At 37.1% G+C, this 18,933-nt stretch overlaps 1 protein-coding gene across 6 annotated transcripts in view; it reads right to left on the bottom strand.

The window, feature by feature from the left end:
- The window catches only part of EFCAB5 (EF-hand calcium binding domain 5), a 161,444-nt gene that overhangs the window by 91,242 nt on the left and 51,269 nt on the right, over positions 1–18,933 (bottom strand). For all 6 annotated transcript variants that reach the window (XM_074189122.1, XM_074189121.1, XM_074189120.1 and 3 more), the window contains one exon: positions 18,348–18,399. In XM_074189122.1, coding sequence (XP_074045223.1) covers positions 18,348–18,399 — 52 coding nt within the window. The remainder of the gene's footprint in view (positions 1–18,347; positions 18,400–18,933) is intronic.

The following is an 18,933-nucleotide window of genomic DNA, read 5'->3' as shown; positions in this document are numbered from 1 at the left end:
CATCAAATAAAAGTTGTAATTTTTTTCTTAACCAAAGAATTAATCTGTCTAAAAAAGAATCGCAACTAATTGAGATATAAAAGGGTTTCAGGAAAACCTTGTTAAGCTCCCTGAGGCAAACCCTCTATTTTCCCTCCCTTTTAAAAAGTATCAGTTTCTGCCAGTGTGCTATTATCACGGTCAAGCAGCGAGTGATCGTTTATTAAATGTCTATTATGATTGGTTGGTCCTTGCCCTTCGTTATCAAAGAAGACTAAAACAATATCACTAGGTCTGAGACAAATGACAGGGTGTCTGACTGTGACCCAGATGATCTCGGAATGCTCTACCACATGTTGGACACAAATAGCACATGTGAACACCTGGGTGGGTACTCTAAACTTAAGGATGCCATGTTTCCTTTGAGCTGCTTCAATTCTGCCTTCCTCGTAGAGGACAGCTCCCTCACTGGTGAAGGCACACCATGCTGGGTGGTCCTGTACCAGTATCTCCCAAGCTGTACAGTCAATTCTAAAGTTCTTAAGAGAGACCTTCAAGGTATCTTGGTATCACTTCTTCTGACCCCCTTGTGAGCACTCACACCCTGTGAGTTCTCCATAAAATAGCTTTTTTGGCAAGCATAAATCTGGCACTCTAACATGTCCAGCCCATCATAGTTGCACTCTCTGTAGTAAGGTTGGAATGTTAGACAGTTCAGCTTGAGAAAAGACCTCAGGGTCTGGTATCTTCTCCTGCCAGGTGATCTTCAGAATCTTCCTAAGGCAATTTAAATGGAAACGATTCAGTTTCCTGACATGGTGTTGGTAGACTGTCCAGGTTTCACTGTCTAGGCACATGGCAATGAGCTCAGAAACACGGCTCTGTAGATATTCAGTTTGGTAGTCAACCTAATACCTCTTTTCTCCCATATTTTCTTTCAGAGCCTCCAAAACACTGAGCTAGCTCTGGCAATGCATGTGTCAACCTCATTGTCAATGTGTTCCTCCATGAAAAGGACACTGCCAAGGGAAATGAACTTGTCCACAGTCCTCAAAACTTCTCCATTTGTTGTAATTGATGGTTCCACATATGATGGTGAGGTGCTGGCTGATGGAGCATCTGGGTTTTCTTGGTGTTCATTGTTAGACCAAAATGAGCACAAGCAGCAGCGAATCGATTCATACTTTATTGCATCTCAGCTTCAGAGGCTGCTTTGAGGCACAATCATCTGCACAGAAGATCTTGCACCAACACATTCCCTCCACTTTGGTCTTGGCTTGTAACGTTTACCAGTTGAAGAATTTGCCATCAGTGTGGTAGCTGACCTTGAGGCCATGTTCATCCTCATTGAAGACGTTTGATAACATGGCTGAAAACATGATGGTAAAAAGTAAGGGAGCAAGGACACATCCTTGTTTGACTCCTTTGGTGACTAGGAAATCTCAAGAACATCATCCACTATCCAGAATCCAGACAAGCAGGCCATCATGAAATTGATGTATAATACTGATGAACTTTGCTGGGCAACCCAATTTTGACATAATTTTCCATAAACCCTAGTGACTGATGGCATCAAAGGCCTTAGTCAGATCTACAAATGTTGTATAGAGACCTCTGTCTGCTCCTGGCATTTTTCCTGGAGTTCTCAGGCAGCAAACACTATGCTGATTATTCCTCAACCCTTTCTGGCTATCAGGGAGGTGACCATCTTGTAGGTGAAGGATCAGCCTATTGAGGAGGACTCTGGCAAGAATCTTACCAGCAATGACTAAAAGAGATATAACCGTGTGATTGTCACAAGACAATCTATTCCCTTTCTCTTTATAGAGATGGACAATGGTAGCATCTTTGAATTCTTGGGGGATAACCTCTTCATGCCATATAACCTGGAACATTTCAGTCAATTTATGGATGAGTGATGGACCCCCCCCCCCCCTTGTAAATCTCAGCTGGAATAGAATCAGCACCAGGAGCTTTGCCACTTGAAAGGAACCCAATAGCATTCAAAACTCCTTCTTCAGTTGGAACTTCAGCTAGGGATTGACTTCAACTTGATGTAAACAGTCAATAGCTTCTGCATTGATTGATGATGGTCTGTTAAAAACACTATGGAAGTGTTCAGCCCATCTCTCTAGGATCAGATCCTTATTGTTAATCAATGTGGATCCATCAGCACTGAGTAGTTGAGCTGCACCATATGTCTTTGGCCCATAAATAGCCTTTAGGGCATCATAAAAGCATTTTGGTTTGTTACTGTCTACATAAAATTGAATTTCATCTGCCTTCTTAGTAAGCCAAGAATCCTGCATCTTAGTGAAAAGAGCACTGACCTTGGAATCAGGAGGACGGGAGTTCAAAGCCTGCCTCAGACACTTGATACTTATTAGCTGTGTGACCCTGGAAAAGTCACTTAAACCTAAATGCCTTGCATCCAAGGCCATCTCCAATAATCCAGCTGCATATCTTGTCACTAGACCCAGATGGCTCTGGAGGAGAGAGTGAGGCTGGTGACTTAGCATAAGCACTCCTTCACTCCAATCCAAATGTCTATTTTATGGGCATGTGGAATACAGAAAAAGTAAAAAAACAAAATGAAACACCAGTCCCCATTCTCAAGGTGCTCATAACCTTTTGAGGGATACAACAAGCAAATGGACATGTGCAGGTTAAATTGGGAGTAGTCTCAGAGAAAGAGGGCACTAAAATTCCAGAAGACTGGATAAGACTTCTTGCAGAAGATGAAACTGAAGGCAGTCCGAGAAACCAGAAGGTAGAGATGGGGCACAACCAATGAAAATTCTTGGAGTCAGGTGATAATGTTATGGCCAAGAGAACCATTGACACTAAATCACCGATTGGGGTGGGGAATAAGGTATAAGGAGACTGGAAATGGAGGAAGGACTAGATTGTAAAGGACTTTAAAAGTCACACAAATGGGGTGGCTAGGTGGCAAAGTGGATAGAGCATCGGCCCTAGAGTCAGGAGGACGTGAGTTCAAATCTGGCCTCAGACACTTAATAATTACTTAGCTGTGTGGTCTTGGGCAAGCCACTTAACCCCACTGACTTGCAAAAAACAAAACTAAAAAAAAAAGTCACACAAATTTCATATTTGATGTTGATGATAGGGATCAACAGCCTAACCAGGGTGCCATAACTTAGAGACCTAAATGCTTCATCAGTCTCTAAAATATAATTGTATAATGCTTCTCTGGGTTCATGCCTGCCTTGGGACTGGCAAGAGTTTGTCTAAACTTCACCATTGCTGAAGAAGCTTAGTCATAAAACAAACTGCTGCTCCCTAGCATGACCCTAGTGTTGGTAGTCTACACCAAAGGGAAAAAAAAGAAAACCATTTCAGACAAAACCTCAAACATAATCCACAGGCCATAATCACAGGATTACAGTTCTCCATGTCTACATAGACAAGATGCCATCTCAGCAGATTCATGATCTCTTTTGTTCCTGAGATCATTTTGAAAAATGTCTAGGTCTAAACAAAAGGGGGGAAAGATCCTTAGTTCCCATACAAGCACAAAAAAAAAAAAACCATAGAAATTTTTTAACTGGGAAAGAGAAAATAGAGGTTATTTTATCAAGGAAAGACTGATAAGATATCCCCTATAGAACTGGCTATATTTATTCTCACCCCATCCCCTAACCCTCATCCCTCCAACCCTCCCCCCACCAATGACCAAATGCTGACTTGAATCTAAATCCATATATAGTTAAGACAAGGAAGGACAAACATCAATCAAGGAACTTTCTAGGACAGAAATCCTTAAGTGGAGTTCCAGCTATATATACATACACACATATGTACACATGCACATATATACACAAAACACAAACATTCTTGTATGTGTATTTGTGTGTATATACATATATACATGTATGTATACATAAATAAAACTTTTTTATTCCAATGGTTTCCCTAGCAGTCCTATGTGGGTGTGCATCTAGGTGGTGCAGTGGATAGAGCACTGATCTTAGGATCAGGAGAACAGGAGTTCTATAATCCAGCCTCAGACTCTTGACACTTACTAGCTGTATGTGATCTTGGGCAAGTCACTTAACCCTCATTGCCTCACATCCAGGACCATGGGCCATTTCCAGTTGTCTTCAGTCATATTTGGCCACTGGACCCAGATGGCTCTGGCAGAGAAAGTAAGGTTGGTGACTTAGCAGAGCCCCCCTCACTCAAATCCAATTCATGTGCTTATCATGGCATCACCTTCCTGATGTCATGGTCTTCTTTGAGAATGGAGGACAAACAGCAACATCAGTCCTATGTATTTCATTTTTATTCTGAAAAGGAAGGCATCCAAAGAATTCACTGGGCTAGGCCAAAGGGGTTCATGTTTCAAAAAGGCCAAGAATCCCTGATCTAGAGCATGCCAGACATTGGAGGACCCTAACGTTGTCCATGTCCTTACTCTTACATGGCATCCCTCTTTAGGACTCTAAACAGAGGCTCTGTCAGATAGAGATATTGAGATGAGCCACCAGCTGAAATTGCCTATTTCAATTCCTAGGAATTACTCAAGCAGTCATATGCCTCTTGGTTGACTGAGTCCATTCCTGGTCCATCTCTTTGTGAGAATATTCTATCTGAATGTCAACAGGGCTTAGTAATATTTCAATGAGTCTGTGATCTTATTCATATGGATACTTCCTTTAAAGATGTAGACTGCAAAACATTCAGACCTTATCATTACCTTCTAATGCTTATTCATCTGTCCCATGCCAGTTGGAGCCTTCCTTCTTGGTCATTTTATGTTCTGTGGGTATCAGGGCATTATTCAGGCTATTCATCATTATTTCCCCCTCATTCTCACTACATGACTAATCTTTTTTCCCATGATATGTTTCCCAGCTGTTATCTTTTAAACCAGTTCTTGCACATAACAACATTCTAAGTTGGTACTTTCCCAAAGGGTGGCTATTTAATCTCATAGGTTTTAGGAAACCCTATGAGTCTGCATTCCTAAAACTACAGTTGACAAGCCCCCACCAATGAGCTTCTCCTAAGTAGTTATTCAATAGAACAATAGAACTTAGTCCAAGACAAAGGCATTTATTAATATGATGCAGTAAGTACAGTAGCTACAAAACTTTTCCCCCATAGCATGGAGAACACCCCTCCCACAGAAAACATACACTATTTATGGGAAGAATGGGCACAAATTGATTTTTCAATGATAGTAAAGCACATAATCAGAGGACACATGTGGCCAAGGCAACTCATACCTGCAGAACTCTATTCCATGACATCTCCACAGCTTAACTCTTTACTCTCAGAATCAGGTCTCCCTTCAATTCCTAATTTGTTCTCTCCTCTGAAGTCAGAAATCATGCTCCTTGGAACTGTATCTAGGTTTCAAGTGACTGCCTCTCCTTATCTGTGTCTATCTAGAGAGTATGTCTCAGCTCTCTTGAATGAACTCTCAAATTGCCAGATAGAGTATATTCTGCTAGGTAAGTCCATTGCTAGATGCAATGACCAATGCAAGGGGAGAGCCCCTATTCCCCCTTTGGTACAGGGAATGGTATAGGGAATCATATCCTCCTATATCAGACTCTCCCAGAACTGGTGAGCATTAACTTTTTAAGGGACCATCAGATGTGGCCAACTGAATCAAGGAGACATTTTTTCTCACTTTATAAAGGGGCAACTGGTTGTGGTTAATTTAGCATCTTATTTGACCTTTACTTTCTGTAACTACATCAACTAGACTGGAGGGAAAATCAAGTGATTAAAGACCAATTTTTCTCCCCATTAGCATAAGTAGACCATCATATGTTTCTCCATTGCCCTTTGCATCAAGCTCAATTTTAATACTTAAGAAATGATGGTGTTCCATGATTCATAGCTTGATATGCCCAATGAAAGAATATGTCAAAAACCAGTGGTTTGGGTATAAGAGCTTCTTCAACTTATCAGATATAGAGGAATAATAAAAAAATTCCAATGCATATGTGATACTATCAATAAGACAATACCATGATCCCATTTTATAGGATTATTGTCTGCACTCTCTCATAATTTGACAAAAGGGAGTCTATCCAATGAGCTGCTGACATCTTTCTGCTGACACCATAGGAACACTCTAATTGTCCACCTGTTATCCCTCTTTCTTGCCATGTGACCAGCTAATACTTTTTTCATACTTTTTATTAGTCATACATTTCTTCAGTGACATCTGTTAATTTGTTTTTAGAATTCCTAACTTATATGTTTTAGCCTACTCATGCCTATCATGGAATTCTCCATTGCCCTTTGTATAATACTCAATTTTAACTATTTAAAGACTGTAGGATTCATGACTGGAAGCTATGAAATAATATAATTAGGATGTTGATATTTAAATTATTAACCTTTGTTTCTGGAAGAAGTTTGGGATCATTAAAAGTGCTTAACAATTTCCTCAGGATTGGGGTGGCTAAGTGGCGCAGTGGATAGAGCACCAGCCCTGGAGTCAGGAATACCTGGGTTCAAATCCGGTCTCAGACACTTAATAATTACCTAGCTGTGTGGCCTTGGGCAAGCCACTTAACCCCATTTGCCTTGTAAAAAAAAAAACTAAAAAAAAAACAAAAAACAATTCCCTGAGTATAATCTAGTCCATTCTTTTCCTCCTTCTTAATTCTAAGCCCAATTTGTTATCCATTTGTTCTTTCTTTCCAAGGTATATATAGTATGGATAAGAACTTCTTGTCCATATTTTAAATAAATTTTAAATAAAAATTTAATAAAGAGAATGTTATGACTAGGATAATATGCCATGATCAGGTAGGATTTTTACCAGGTACGCAGAGATGGTTCAATAGCAGGAAAACAATCAACAATATTGTTAATAAGAAAATTAATAAAAATCATACGATTATCTCAATAGATGCCAAAAATACCTTTGACAAAATACTGCACCAATTCCTATTAAAAATACTAGAGAGTAGAGGAATAAATGGAATTTTCCTTAAAATAATAAGCAGCATCTATCTAAAATAATCAGCAAGCATTGTAAGTAATGGCAAAAAAAATAGCAACATTTACAATAAGATGAGGGGTGAAATAGGGATGCCCATTTTTACCACTACTATTCAATATTGCATTAGAAATGTTAGCTTTAGCAATAAGAGAAGAAAAAGAAATTGAAGGAATTAGAATAGGCAATGAAGAAACAAAACTTTCACTCTTTGTAAATAATATGATGGAATATTTAGAGAATATTAGAAAATCAATTAAAAACTCTTTGAAACTATGAACAACTTTAGCAAGGTAGCAGGTTATAAAATAAAGCCATATAAAACATCACCATTTCTACCCATAAAGCCCAAGAGCAAGAAATAAATAGAGAAATTTCATTTAAAGCAATTGTAGACAACATAAAATACTTGGTAATCTATCTTCTAAGACAACTCAGAAACTATATGAACACAATTACAAAATATTTTTCACAAAAAGACATATCTAAACAATTGGAAAAATGTCATTTGGTCATAGTTAGGCCAAGGTAATATAATAAAAATGACAGTTCTACCCAAATTAAATTACTTATTCAGTGCCATACCATCATACTACCAAAAAAACTATTTTACAGAGTTAGAAAAAATAGTAACAAAATTCATCTGGAGCACCAAAAGGTCAAGAATATCATGGGGAAAAAAAGAATATCATGGGAATAGATGAAAAATGCAAAAGAAGGTGGCTTATCTATTATAGCAAATGAGAAACTTTATTATAAAACAGCAGTCATTAAAACCATCTGGTACTGGCTAGGAAATAGAATAATAGATCAATGAATTAGATTAGAGAGAAACAAAAGAAGCAGTAGTAAATGACTACAGTAATAACTCACTATTCAACAAAAACTGCTGGGAAAACTGGAAAGTAATTTGGCAAAAAATAAATGTAGATCCACATTTCACACCCTATACCAAAAATAAGGTTGAAATGGGTACAGTATTTAGACATAAAGGGTGATACCATATACCAATTAAGAGAACCAGAAATATTCTATCTGTTGGATCTATGGAGAGAAGTTTATGATCAAATAAGAAATAGAGAACATTATAATAGCAAAATGGATGATTTTGAATATATTGAATTTAAAAGTTTTGCACACATAAAACCAATGCAGCCAAGATTAGAAGGAAAGCAGAAATCTGGGGAACATGAAGGACTCATTTCTAAAATTATAGAGAATTAAATCAAATTTGTAAGATTGCAAGCCATTTGCCAATTGATAAATGGTCAAAGGATATGAACAAGTAGTTTTCAGATGAAAAAATAAAAGCTATTTATAATCATATGAAAAAAATGTTTCAAATCATTATTGATAAGAGAAATACAAATTAAAACAATTCTGAGGTACCATTTGACACCTATTAGATTGGCTTAAGATGACAAAAAAAGAAGACAATCAATGTTGGAAATAATATGGAAAAATTGGGACACTAATGCACTGTTGATGAAGTTGTGAACTGATCTAGCCATTTTGGAGATAAATTTGGAACTATGGTTATTGATTCAGCAATAGCATATCATTAAAAAATGGGAAAATTTTCACACGTTCAAAAATATTTATAGCAACTCCTTTTGTAGCGGCAAAGAATTGGAAACTGAGTGGATGACCATCAATTGAGAAGGACTGAACAAGTTTGTTATATGAATACTATGGAGTATTATTGTTCTGTAAGAAACTGGAGTTTAGAGAAGCATGAAAAGACTGCATGAGCTAGTGTGAAGTGAACAGAACAAGAGAGCATTGCACATATTAACTACAGCATTCTGAAATGATCAACTATGATGGATACAGCTCTTCTCAGCAGTTCAGAAATCAAGGACAATCCTGAGAGACCTGTTAAGAAAAATATCATCCACATCCAGAGAACAAACTATGGATTCTGAATGAAAAGCATACTCTGTTCACTTTTTTAAAATTTCTATTATATATTTCCTTCCTTCCTTGTGGTTCCCCCCACTTTAATTCTAATTTGTCTTTCACAACATGATTAATATGGAACTATGTTAAACACAATTGTACATGTACAACTTTGACCAGATTGCTCACAGCCATGGAAAGGAGGAGGGAAGGGAGAAAGGTAGAAAAATGTAGAACTCAAAAATGTGCAAATGGATGAATATTGAAAACAATTCTTTGTACATAATTAGAAAAAATAAATAAAATTTCATTTTTTTTAAAAAAAGAACTAAGTTCAATAAATGGCATGTTAAAATCTAGATAATAAACATTCTTAACCCACTTGGTTTTTCCTATATGTATACTTAAGCTTTATTTTGCAGATATCTTCAGAGGGCTTTATAATATTAATGCAGTCAGAATAAGGTAGTCTAAAAACAGGAACATCTAGAAGATGTCACAATCCAGAAAACTATTGGTAATAAAAAGATGGGGTTTGTTTGTCAAAAAGCAGTATGGTATTATTGAAAGTACCTCACAATTCCCAAATATAATCTACCTCACTCACTTTCTCTTATCCAAGTCTAAGTCCAGGTCAGAGTCCATACATGACTTGTTCATCACGTATATACTATAATGGATTACTTCAATGGGATGTCCATCCAACTTCATTTAATAAGCTAGATAATGGAAAATATTTATCCTTTTAATTTTTCCTGTGTGAATTGTTAAGCTAATGTCTTTTGGATTGCTGTGGATGTTGCAAATGTTGCTCTGTTGTGTCCTGAGAGTTTGATGCAATCAATACATCTTCCACAAATATCACTTATCTATAAAAAAAAATCCTTCTTGTCTTTGTATTTCATCCAGAAAAACTCCATGGCAAGGATGAATGCATTTTGTAAGTACATTTCTCCCTGTTTTCTGCTTCATTTAATGTTGGTAATTAGAAGACCATTGAAAAAAAGTATCTTTGGGGGATGGAGTCAAATTGGCAAAGTAGAAGCAGTTACATTCTTGCCAATATTCCCTTCCAAATAACTTTAAAATAATGCCTAAATTAGAATTCTGGAATGGCAGAGATAACTAAAATTCAGGATGAGACATTTTTCTAGCACAAGGTAATATAAAAGGTTGGCAGAAATAGTCTGTGACACCATGGAGGGGGGCTGCAGCACAAGTGGTGGATCTTGGATGGGGTTGTAATAGTGGCAGTAATACCTTCAGAAACTTTTGGCCTAGAGACAATAAAGTAGATAACAATCTCAGAAAGAGATGGCAGGGAACCCTGAGCTAACACTGAGTACAGAACCCCATTGCATTTCCCATTTACAGTTACAGATCACAGTTTCAGGCTGGAGAGGCTGGAGAGGAGTGCTTGTGATTATTCAAAGGGAGTAAGGACCCTGGTCACAGTTTCAGATACCTAGCATTTATGGCAATGGGGCAGCAGTGATCCTTCCTGGATAGTCTAGACTACAGGTCAGAAGAGCAGTAACCACATGTTTCCCCAGATTGCATCACCCTGGAAGCACAGAAAACCTTTAGACACCCAGAGCTAATTTCTGAAAATAGCAGCACAAAAAAGCTAAAGGCTTGGAATAATGCCTCCTTGTCCCAAGTAAGCAAAGGCCCAATTTAACCAAAAGTTTAAATTCAAGAAATAGGCTAAGAAAATGAGCAAGTTAAAAAAAATGATCATTAAAAGCTACTATAGTTTCAGGGAAGACCAAGACACAAACTTTGAAGAAAGGCAATAACACAAAAACAGCTATAAGCAAAGCCTCCAAGAAAAATGCTATTTGGACAGAAGTCCAACAAGAATTCTAGAAAAGTTAAAGAAAAATATGAGTGAGAATAGAAAAATTGGGAAAAGAAATGTAAATACTGTAAGAAAATTATTAAAAAAAAGAATTCACAGCTTGATAAAAGAATCACAGAAAAAATACTGAGGAAATTAACACCTTAAAAAAAACCAGAATTAGTCTAATGGTAAAAGGGCACACAAAAAAAAGAACTCCTTAAAAAAACAAAGTGGGACAGGCAAAAGGAGGAACAAAAAAGCAGAACTGATCAAATGGGAAAAGGTACAAAAGTTCACTGAAGAAAATAATACCTTAAAAATAAGAATTGAGGAAGCAAAAGCTAATGACTCCTAAAGACATCAAGAAACAATAAAACAAAGTCAAAAGAATAAAAAATAGAAGAAAATAGGCCCACCAAAGTATTAAAATAAGAGTCTGGATCAGAATCTACATTACTTCAGCTGAAGTAAAGAAGTCAGGGGAAGCAATCATAATTGCAGACAAAACAAAAACTAAAAAATCATCAAAAAATACTGCTCTCAAAAATGGATAAAGGAGAGATTATTCAAGAATAATTGGACTATTTGAAAACCAGGATCGAAAAAAAGAGCCGACACATAATATTTCAAGAAATTATCATGTAAAATTGCCTGATATCTTTATTCCAGTGGCTAAAATAAAAAATTGATTCTTCTGACCACTTTATGAAAGATAACCCACAATGAAAACTTCCAGGAACATTACTGTAAAATTCCAGAGCACTAAGATCAAAGAAAAATTATTTCCAGTAGTCAGAAAAAAATAGTTCTAATATCAAGGAGTCACAGTCAGAATTATGTAAGATTTAGCAGCTTCCTTGTTACAGGTAGAGGGTTTGGGGGCGGCTGGGTGGTACAGTGGGTAAAGCACCGGCCCTGCAGTCAGGAGTATCTGGGTTTAAATCCAGTCTCAGACACTTAATAATTACCTAGCTGTGTGGCCTTGGGCAAACCACTTAACCCCATTTCCCTTGCAAAAACCTAAAAAAAAAAGGTAGAGTGTTTGAAATATGTTGTTCTGAAAGGTAAAGGAGCCAGAAGAAATACAATCAAGAAGAGCCTACTACCCAGCCATCTGAAAAATGGATATTTAATGAAATGGAGGACTTTGAAGCACTCCTGATGAAAAGACCGAAACTGAATAGAAAATTTGACTTCAAATTCAAGAGAAGATAAAATGATAAATATGAGAGAGAAGTCATAAGGCACTCAATAAGTTTAAACTGCTCACACTCCTATATGTAAAGATTATTCATATAACTGTTAAGAACTTTCTTATTATTAGGGCAATTAGAATGAGCCTACACAAACAGAATGCAGATGTGAGTCAATTATGTTGGAATGATCTCCAAAACTGAAGGAGGAGAAAAAGGGGTGGGAGAAGGAAGAAAGGAGAGGAAGAATGGGAGAAAATATCTCTTATAAAAGAAGCATACAAGGAAGAACTTTCACAGTGGGGGCAGGGAATGGAGGGGGGGGGAAAGGGAATGGACAACGTTTAAACCTCACTCTCATCTAAATTAGTTCAAAAAAGAAAAAAAATATTTAGACTCTAAACTGGGTGTAGAAATCTATTTTACCCAGCTGTAAAGTAAGAGGGGAAGAAGATAAGGGTGATAAAAAAGAGAGGGTTGAGTTAAGGAAGGCAATGGTCAGAAGCAAATCAGACTTTTGAAGAGGGACAGGGTAAAAAGAGAGAGAAAAGAATAACCAGAAAAACATTAATGGTGAGAAATACACAGTAGACATACCTGTGAATGTGAATGGAATAAACACCCATAAAACAAGGCTAGATAGCAGAATGGATTAGAAACTAGAATACAACAATATGTTTCTAAGAGACACATTTGAAACAGAAAGGCCCACCAAAGTATTAAGAGTCTGGATCAGAATCTACATTGCTTCAGTTGAAGTAAAAACAGCAGGGGTAGCAATCGTAATTGCAGACAAAACAAAAACTAAAATAGACCTAATTAAAAGATATTATCATGAAAACTATATTTAGCTAAAAGATACCATAGATGATGATATAATATCAAAAAAATTTACTGCAAGTTTCTCTGCTAAAGGCCTTTTCCTCAAATATATAGGAAACTGAGTCAAATTTATAAAAGTAAGAGTTTTGTGAACAGGTAGCTTTCTGAAGAAGAAATCATATGAAAAAATGCTCTAAATCACCATTGATTAGAGAAATGCAAATTTCTTAGTTCCTATCTTACACCTATCAGAAATGACAAATGCAAAGTAGGAAAATAGGTACACAAATGCACGGTTAAAGGAGATGCGAATTACAATCCTTTTGGAGAGCAATTTGAAATTAAGCCTAGTGGGCTATAGAATTATACATCCCTATGAACCAGCAATACCATTACTAGTTCTATATCACAACGAAATCAAAGAAAAAGCAAAAATATTTATAGCTCTTTTTGTAGCAGTCATGAATTAGAAATTGAGGGGGATGCTTATAAATTGGGGAAAAGATAAAGAAGTCGTGGTATGTGATTGTGATGGAGTACTACTAAGCTATAAGAAATGACAAAGGGGATGGTTTCAGGAAACATGACAAGACCTATATGAACTGATGCTAAGTGAAATTAATAGAACCAGGAGATCATCAAACATAGTGATGTTCAAATGTGTAAGACTTTGCAACTCTGATCAAGAAAACGATCAAAGACAATTCTGAAGAGCTCTTGTTGAAAAATGCTATCTACTGCCTCTGGGAGAGAACTAATGAAATCAAAGTGCAAGTTGAAGTATAATTTTCTCACTTTTTTCTTGCTTTTTGGAGACATATCTAATATGAATATATGTTTTGCAGGATTTCATATATATTATCCATGTCATTTGGTTTGTCTTCTCGGGGTGGGGGGAACCATAGAGACAGAAAAAATTTGGAACTCATTTAAAAAAAAAAATCTATAGGGGAGGCTAGGTGGTGCAGTGGGTAAAGCACCGGCCCTGGAGTCAGGAGTACCTGGGTTCAAATCCGGTCTCAGACACTTAATAATTACCTAGGGCAAGTCACTTAACCCCATTTGCCTTGCAAAAACCTAAAAAAAAAAAATCTGTATGGCTAAATCTATAAAAAAAATCTACACAATTTTAACACATGATTGGGTAATAATGCTATGTTGGAAAGAAATTTTTGGGCTGCATCTTACTCTATCTACACTAAGTCCATTCTTTTTTAAATCAATAAGCAATAAAAGATGCTTCATTCTCCATACCTTTCAGTTAATCATGTGAATTTTAAGATCTGTTCTATTGCAAAAAGTAGTTTGTTAAAGCTTAAATGTTCCTTTCATCAAGGATGAAAATATATACTCTCATAAATGTTACCAGGGAGAAAGGAAGTAGAAACTGGAAAACTCTGGAAATCATATGCATGTACACATTTCTGTGGCTTAGTAAACCTCTATCATCCTTTACTCTGGTCTTCTCAGGATTCCTGGAGAGATGGATAAATTAGGATTTTATAGATTAAAAAGTATATTAAAGGGTCAGTACTGATATCCTCAATTATTTTTTTCTGGATATTAATACCTTTAATTTTTTCCCCAAGCATTTGGGATCTTTCTGAAATCAGAAATTTATCCCTCAATATTTTCAAAATTGATTTACATCTAGCACAAGGTTTTTCCCCAAGTTGGTCCAGGCCAGATAAAATTAGATCTTTTTAGTTTCATTTCTTTTTCTTCATACATCACAACAAAGACTCAGAGATTGTAGTTCTACCACCATTATTCCTGATGAAAATAATAAATTCTAGAAATGCTGCCAGATCTGTTGGGCTGCTTCTAGCTTCATCTACATACTTTGGGGATGACCTGGCTGAGTTTGGTCTCATGCCCAACGTTCTGTAAACTTGTTTTCCTCTCTAGGTTCTTTCCTGTTTTGAATCCACCCAAATTCCAACAAGGCATGATTGGACAGCTGGAATTCACACTTTTCTGCTTCATTATCTTCAGCTACTTATTAACTGACAAATACTGATGACTTTCTCTAAAATGGCATGAGTGTTCCTTTGGGAAGTATGGGAAAATTCAATCACCATCCAAGACTATATTAATTCAGTAGCATGATGGAGTAGAAAGAGCCCTGGATTTGGGGGGGGGGGCAAAGGACCTGGCTGTGAGCCCCAGCTCTGTTACATAGTATCTGGATACCTATTATATGGCATTTTTATTCTTAAACCTTCAGTTTTCTCATCTTTGAAATGAAAATTTGACTGGATGATTTCTAAAGTTCCGTCTAATTTCTTTGATCCTGTGATCACATATCTGCCAGAGCTTCATTTAATAAAGTACTCAGAGCATGGGCCAAAAAAAGAAGAGTGTTGGACAGAACTCATTGTTCTAAAGCAGTCAGGAAGTACCATTTTCCATTTGTCCCCGGGGCACATCTGAATTAAATTATAGACACCCTGGAGATGTTACTGCTTGTACACCTGTGTGTCCTCTATACCTTGCCAAGAATATCAGAGTAGCAGGAAGGGACATGGGTTATAAATATTTGTTTCACTTAACAGTTTATGATAATAATTATGTGAATAATAAATAAATTTAAATAATAAATAATTTACATATTACTTTCCAGTTATAAGACACCTTACCTTTTAAGGTGGTCTATTTCTCTCTCATCCACTTCCAGCAGCAGGCTAGCAAATGTTTTACAATCAACTTTTCAGGAAAAGGAGGGAAAATCCTGTGTATGGGACTTTTTAAATTTAATCTACAATATTAACATTACCTCCATCATTTTTAAGTCTACTCTAGACAATCAATAAAATAAATCATTCCCAATTTGTCATATTTGCTGATTTCTGAGGTTCAAATGCTCACACTGAAAATTGAGTAGTCAAGAGGGGTAGCTATATGGCACAGTGGATAGAGCACTGGCCCTAGAGTCAGGAGGATTTGAATACAAATATAAACTCATACATTTGACTCCTACTAGCTGTGTGACTCTGGTCGAGTCATTTAACCTTGACTGTCTCGTTAAAAAAAAAATTAAACAATTGGTTTTTTCTTGATCTGGAACAAGTTTCTTCTAACACATCTCTATGATTACTCCCCTTTCTAATGGTCTTTGTCAGGTCCTGTGGTTCTGTTCACATGCAGGAGAAAAGCACTGGATCTCTGTTTGAATTGATAAAAGGAATCCTTAAATGAAGAAATTTCCTCTCCCAATGGAGGTTGGCACTTTCTCTGAAATTTATAGGCCCAACACTCTGAAGATTTAAGTGACTCATCTACCATCACCTAGCCAGTTATCAGAAATGGAACTTGAATCCAAGGTTTCCTGGCTCCAATGCCAATACACCATGCCTCTCAGGATAGTATATGGTTTACCAGACTCAGTCATCCTAGCCTCCTTAAATAATCAGTAGACATAGTGAGCAAATTTAGAGGCAGTTAGGTGGCACAATAGATAAGAGTCTTGTACTTGAAGTCAAGAAGACCAAAGTTCCAGTCCAGCCTCAGACAGTTACTAGCTGGTTGGCAATCCCTAGACATGTCATTTAACCTCTCAGTCTTAGTTCTTCTTCTGTAAAATGGAGATAATATTTCTTGTTATTATAGTTCCAAATTCTCTCCTTGCCTCCACCCTTCCCCTACTCATTGAAAAGGTGAGAGATATGATATCATTATATGTGTGAAGCCATGCAAAACATTTCTACATTAACCCCTACATTAACTGTGGAGATAAAATTAAATAAAGAAAAAAGTTTTAATCTGCACTCTGCGTCCGTCAGTTCTCTCTCTCTGGAGATGGATTGCATTTTTTCATCATGAGTCCTATGTATGTTATGTTATGTTACTGAGAATAATAATTAAGTCACTGATATCTAATCTTGGTGTTATTGATGTTGCTTTTAGTGTTCACAATGTTCTCCTGGTTCTGCTCAGTTCACTTTGGGATTTCCCAGGTTTTTCTGCCATCATTTTTTACAGCCAATAGTCTTCATCACAATTATTTTAAAAGGGAGGGCGGGGTGGCTAGGTGGTGCAGTGGATAAAGCACCGGCCCTGGAGTCAGGAGCACCTGAGTTCACATCCAACTTCAGACACTTAATAATTACCTAGCTGTGTGGCCTTGGGCAAGCCATTTAACCCCACTGCCTTGCAAAAACCTAAATAAATAAATAAATAGATAGATAGATAGGCTTAGAAATAAATAAATAAACAAACAAACAAATAAATAAATAAATAAATGGGAGGGTAATGATAGTACCTGCCTCTCAGGTTTATTGTGAGGATCAAATGAGATAATAAATGTAAAAGTGCTTTGCTAATTATATTACAGAGTTAACTTATTAAACATTATGGTGCAAGATGCTGGGGACCCCAAGACAAAACAGAAAATATTCCTGACCTCATGGAGCTGACCTTGTACTGGAAGGGTCTGATATATATATATATATAAAATCAAGAATATAGCTGTTAAAATGAGAAAGTGTGAAAAATGGGGGTTAGGGGAGAACATCAGAGAAGGCTTCCAGAGGAGGTGGCATCAGAAATAAAGCATTAGAGAGGAGACGAAGGGGTTGTGTCCCCAACATAAAAGGACAGGGACAGAGATAAGCCCTGGACTGTGATTTCATGGCTATAGATAAGGAAAATCCCTCTGCTATTGCAGGTTACACATTTGAAGGAAAACTCAAGCTAAGAGATGAAATACTGAGTTCAGGGAGCAGCTAGCAAGGCAATTTGATTGGAACATACAGAATGTGAATGAGAAGAATACTAAATAGGTCTAAAAATGTAGGTTGGAGATAGAGTGGGGAGGGTCTTAAATGACAAGGAGAGAAGTTTATTTTATCAATAAGAAGACACTAAAAGTCTTTGAGTAATGGAATGACATTGTTTTCCCCTTTGCTTTCAGGTTATTTTGGCAACAATGGAGAGAAGATGACTCTAGAAAGGAGAAACTTCAGGCAGACTGAGACCAGTTACTAAAAAAGCTACCTATTACAATTATCCAGGCAAAAGCCATTTAGGGTCTGAACTAAACAGGTGGGGTGGGGCGGGGTGGCATATGAACAGTGAGCAGAGGAAGGGTCTTAGAGATGTCCTGAGAAGGCAGAATCCCTAAGATTTAACCTAAGTTAGATGGGTATGGGGGGGGGGGGGAGAAGATGGAAAGCCTGGAATGATTCTGGGCTTACAAATGCAGAGAAATATAGGGTCCTCAATAGAAACATACTGGTTTGGAGGAAGGGTATGTTTAAGTGGAAGAAGATGAGTTGGTTTTGGGTCACATTGAGTTAGAGATGCTCCTAGAACATCTCAAGCTTAACCAGTATACTGAAAAACCTCTTCCTACTTTCTACCTCATTTTCCAGGCTCTTGCCCCTCCTCCATTTTTGCTTAATTTTTTTTTAAGTTTCTTCTTTTAGCTTACATTGAGATGGCTTCATGTGAATGTGTTTCAGTCACTGTTTCTCTGCCTTTTAAATTCATCTGCTTTTAGCTACTGCCAAAGAATCTACCTGCCCTTCTCTGATGTCCAACAATAGCCCTGACAAGCTAACATTTTTCTCACCACTCACTACTAGATGGAGTCAGCACTCAATGCTGTTAAGGTAGACACACTCACCAGCTTTCTGTCCTGCCTCAGTGTCCTGAAATGACCAGACAGCACTCTGAATCTGCAAATCAAACAGATAGGAGCAAGTTCACATCCAAGGAGGAGGTTAATTTATACAATACATTTTAAAAACAGTTCTTGATCAAAATACCTTTGAACCTGTATCCTGAGTGTGGTCCCTCTAAAACAAGGGAACCCTAACTTTTTGGAGGGAACCCTAACTTTTTGGAGGAGTTATGTATTTGTCCAAAATCTTGAGATCACAGTAGTGGGGAGAAAGGTGGTGTAATAAAACTGGGGTGTCAAAGGTTTGACTTACCACTTACCACCTGTGTGACTGAGCAAGTCAATCTCTCTGAACCTCAATTTCTTTATCTGTATGGGGAGGGAAGGGGGCTTGACTCAAAGATCTCCAAACAGTCCTTGCAGCTCCATTTGTCTGATTCTATCTGAAATCAGGTCCTAGATGCAGTAGAAGCAAGCTTCCAGCAAGAAAATTCAGAATGTGACATTACTGCTTTATTTTCCTTCCTTCTGGGATAGAAATAGGAAAAGAACCTGAAAGGGGAAAATGAATGGATATCTGAATATCCTC

The sequence above is a fragment of the Macrotis lagotis genome, chromosome 5 (genome assembly GCF_037893015.1).
Source record: "Macrotis lagotis isolate mMagLag1 chromosome 5, bilby.v1.9.chrom.fasta, whole genome shotgun sequence".
NCBI classification, from domain to species: domain Eukaryota; kingdom Metazoa; phylum Chordata; class Mammalia; order Peramelemorphia; family Peramelidae; genus Macrotis; species Macrotis lagotis.
The sequence above is the reverse complement of the archived record's forward strand: the minus strand, read 5'-3'. Positions and strand labels throughout refer to the sequence as shown.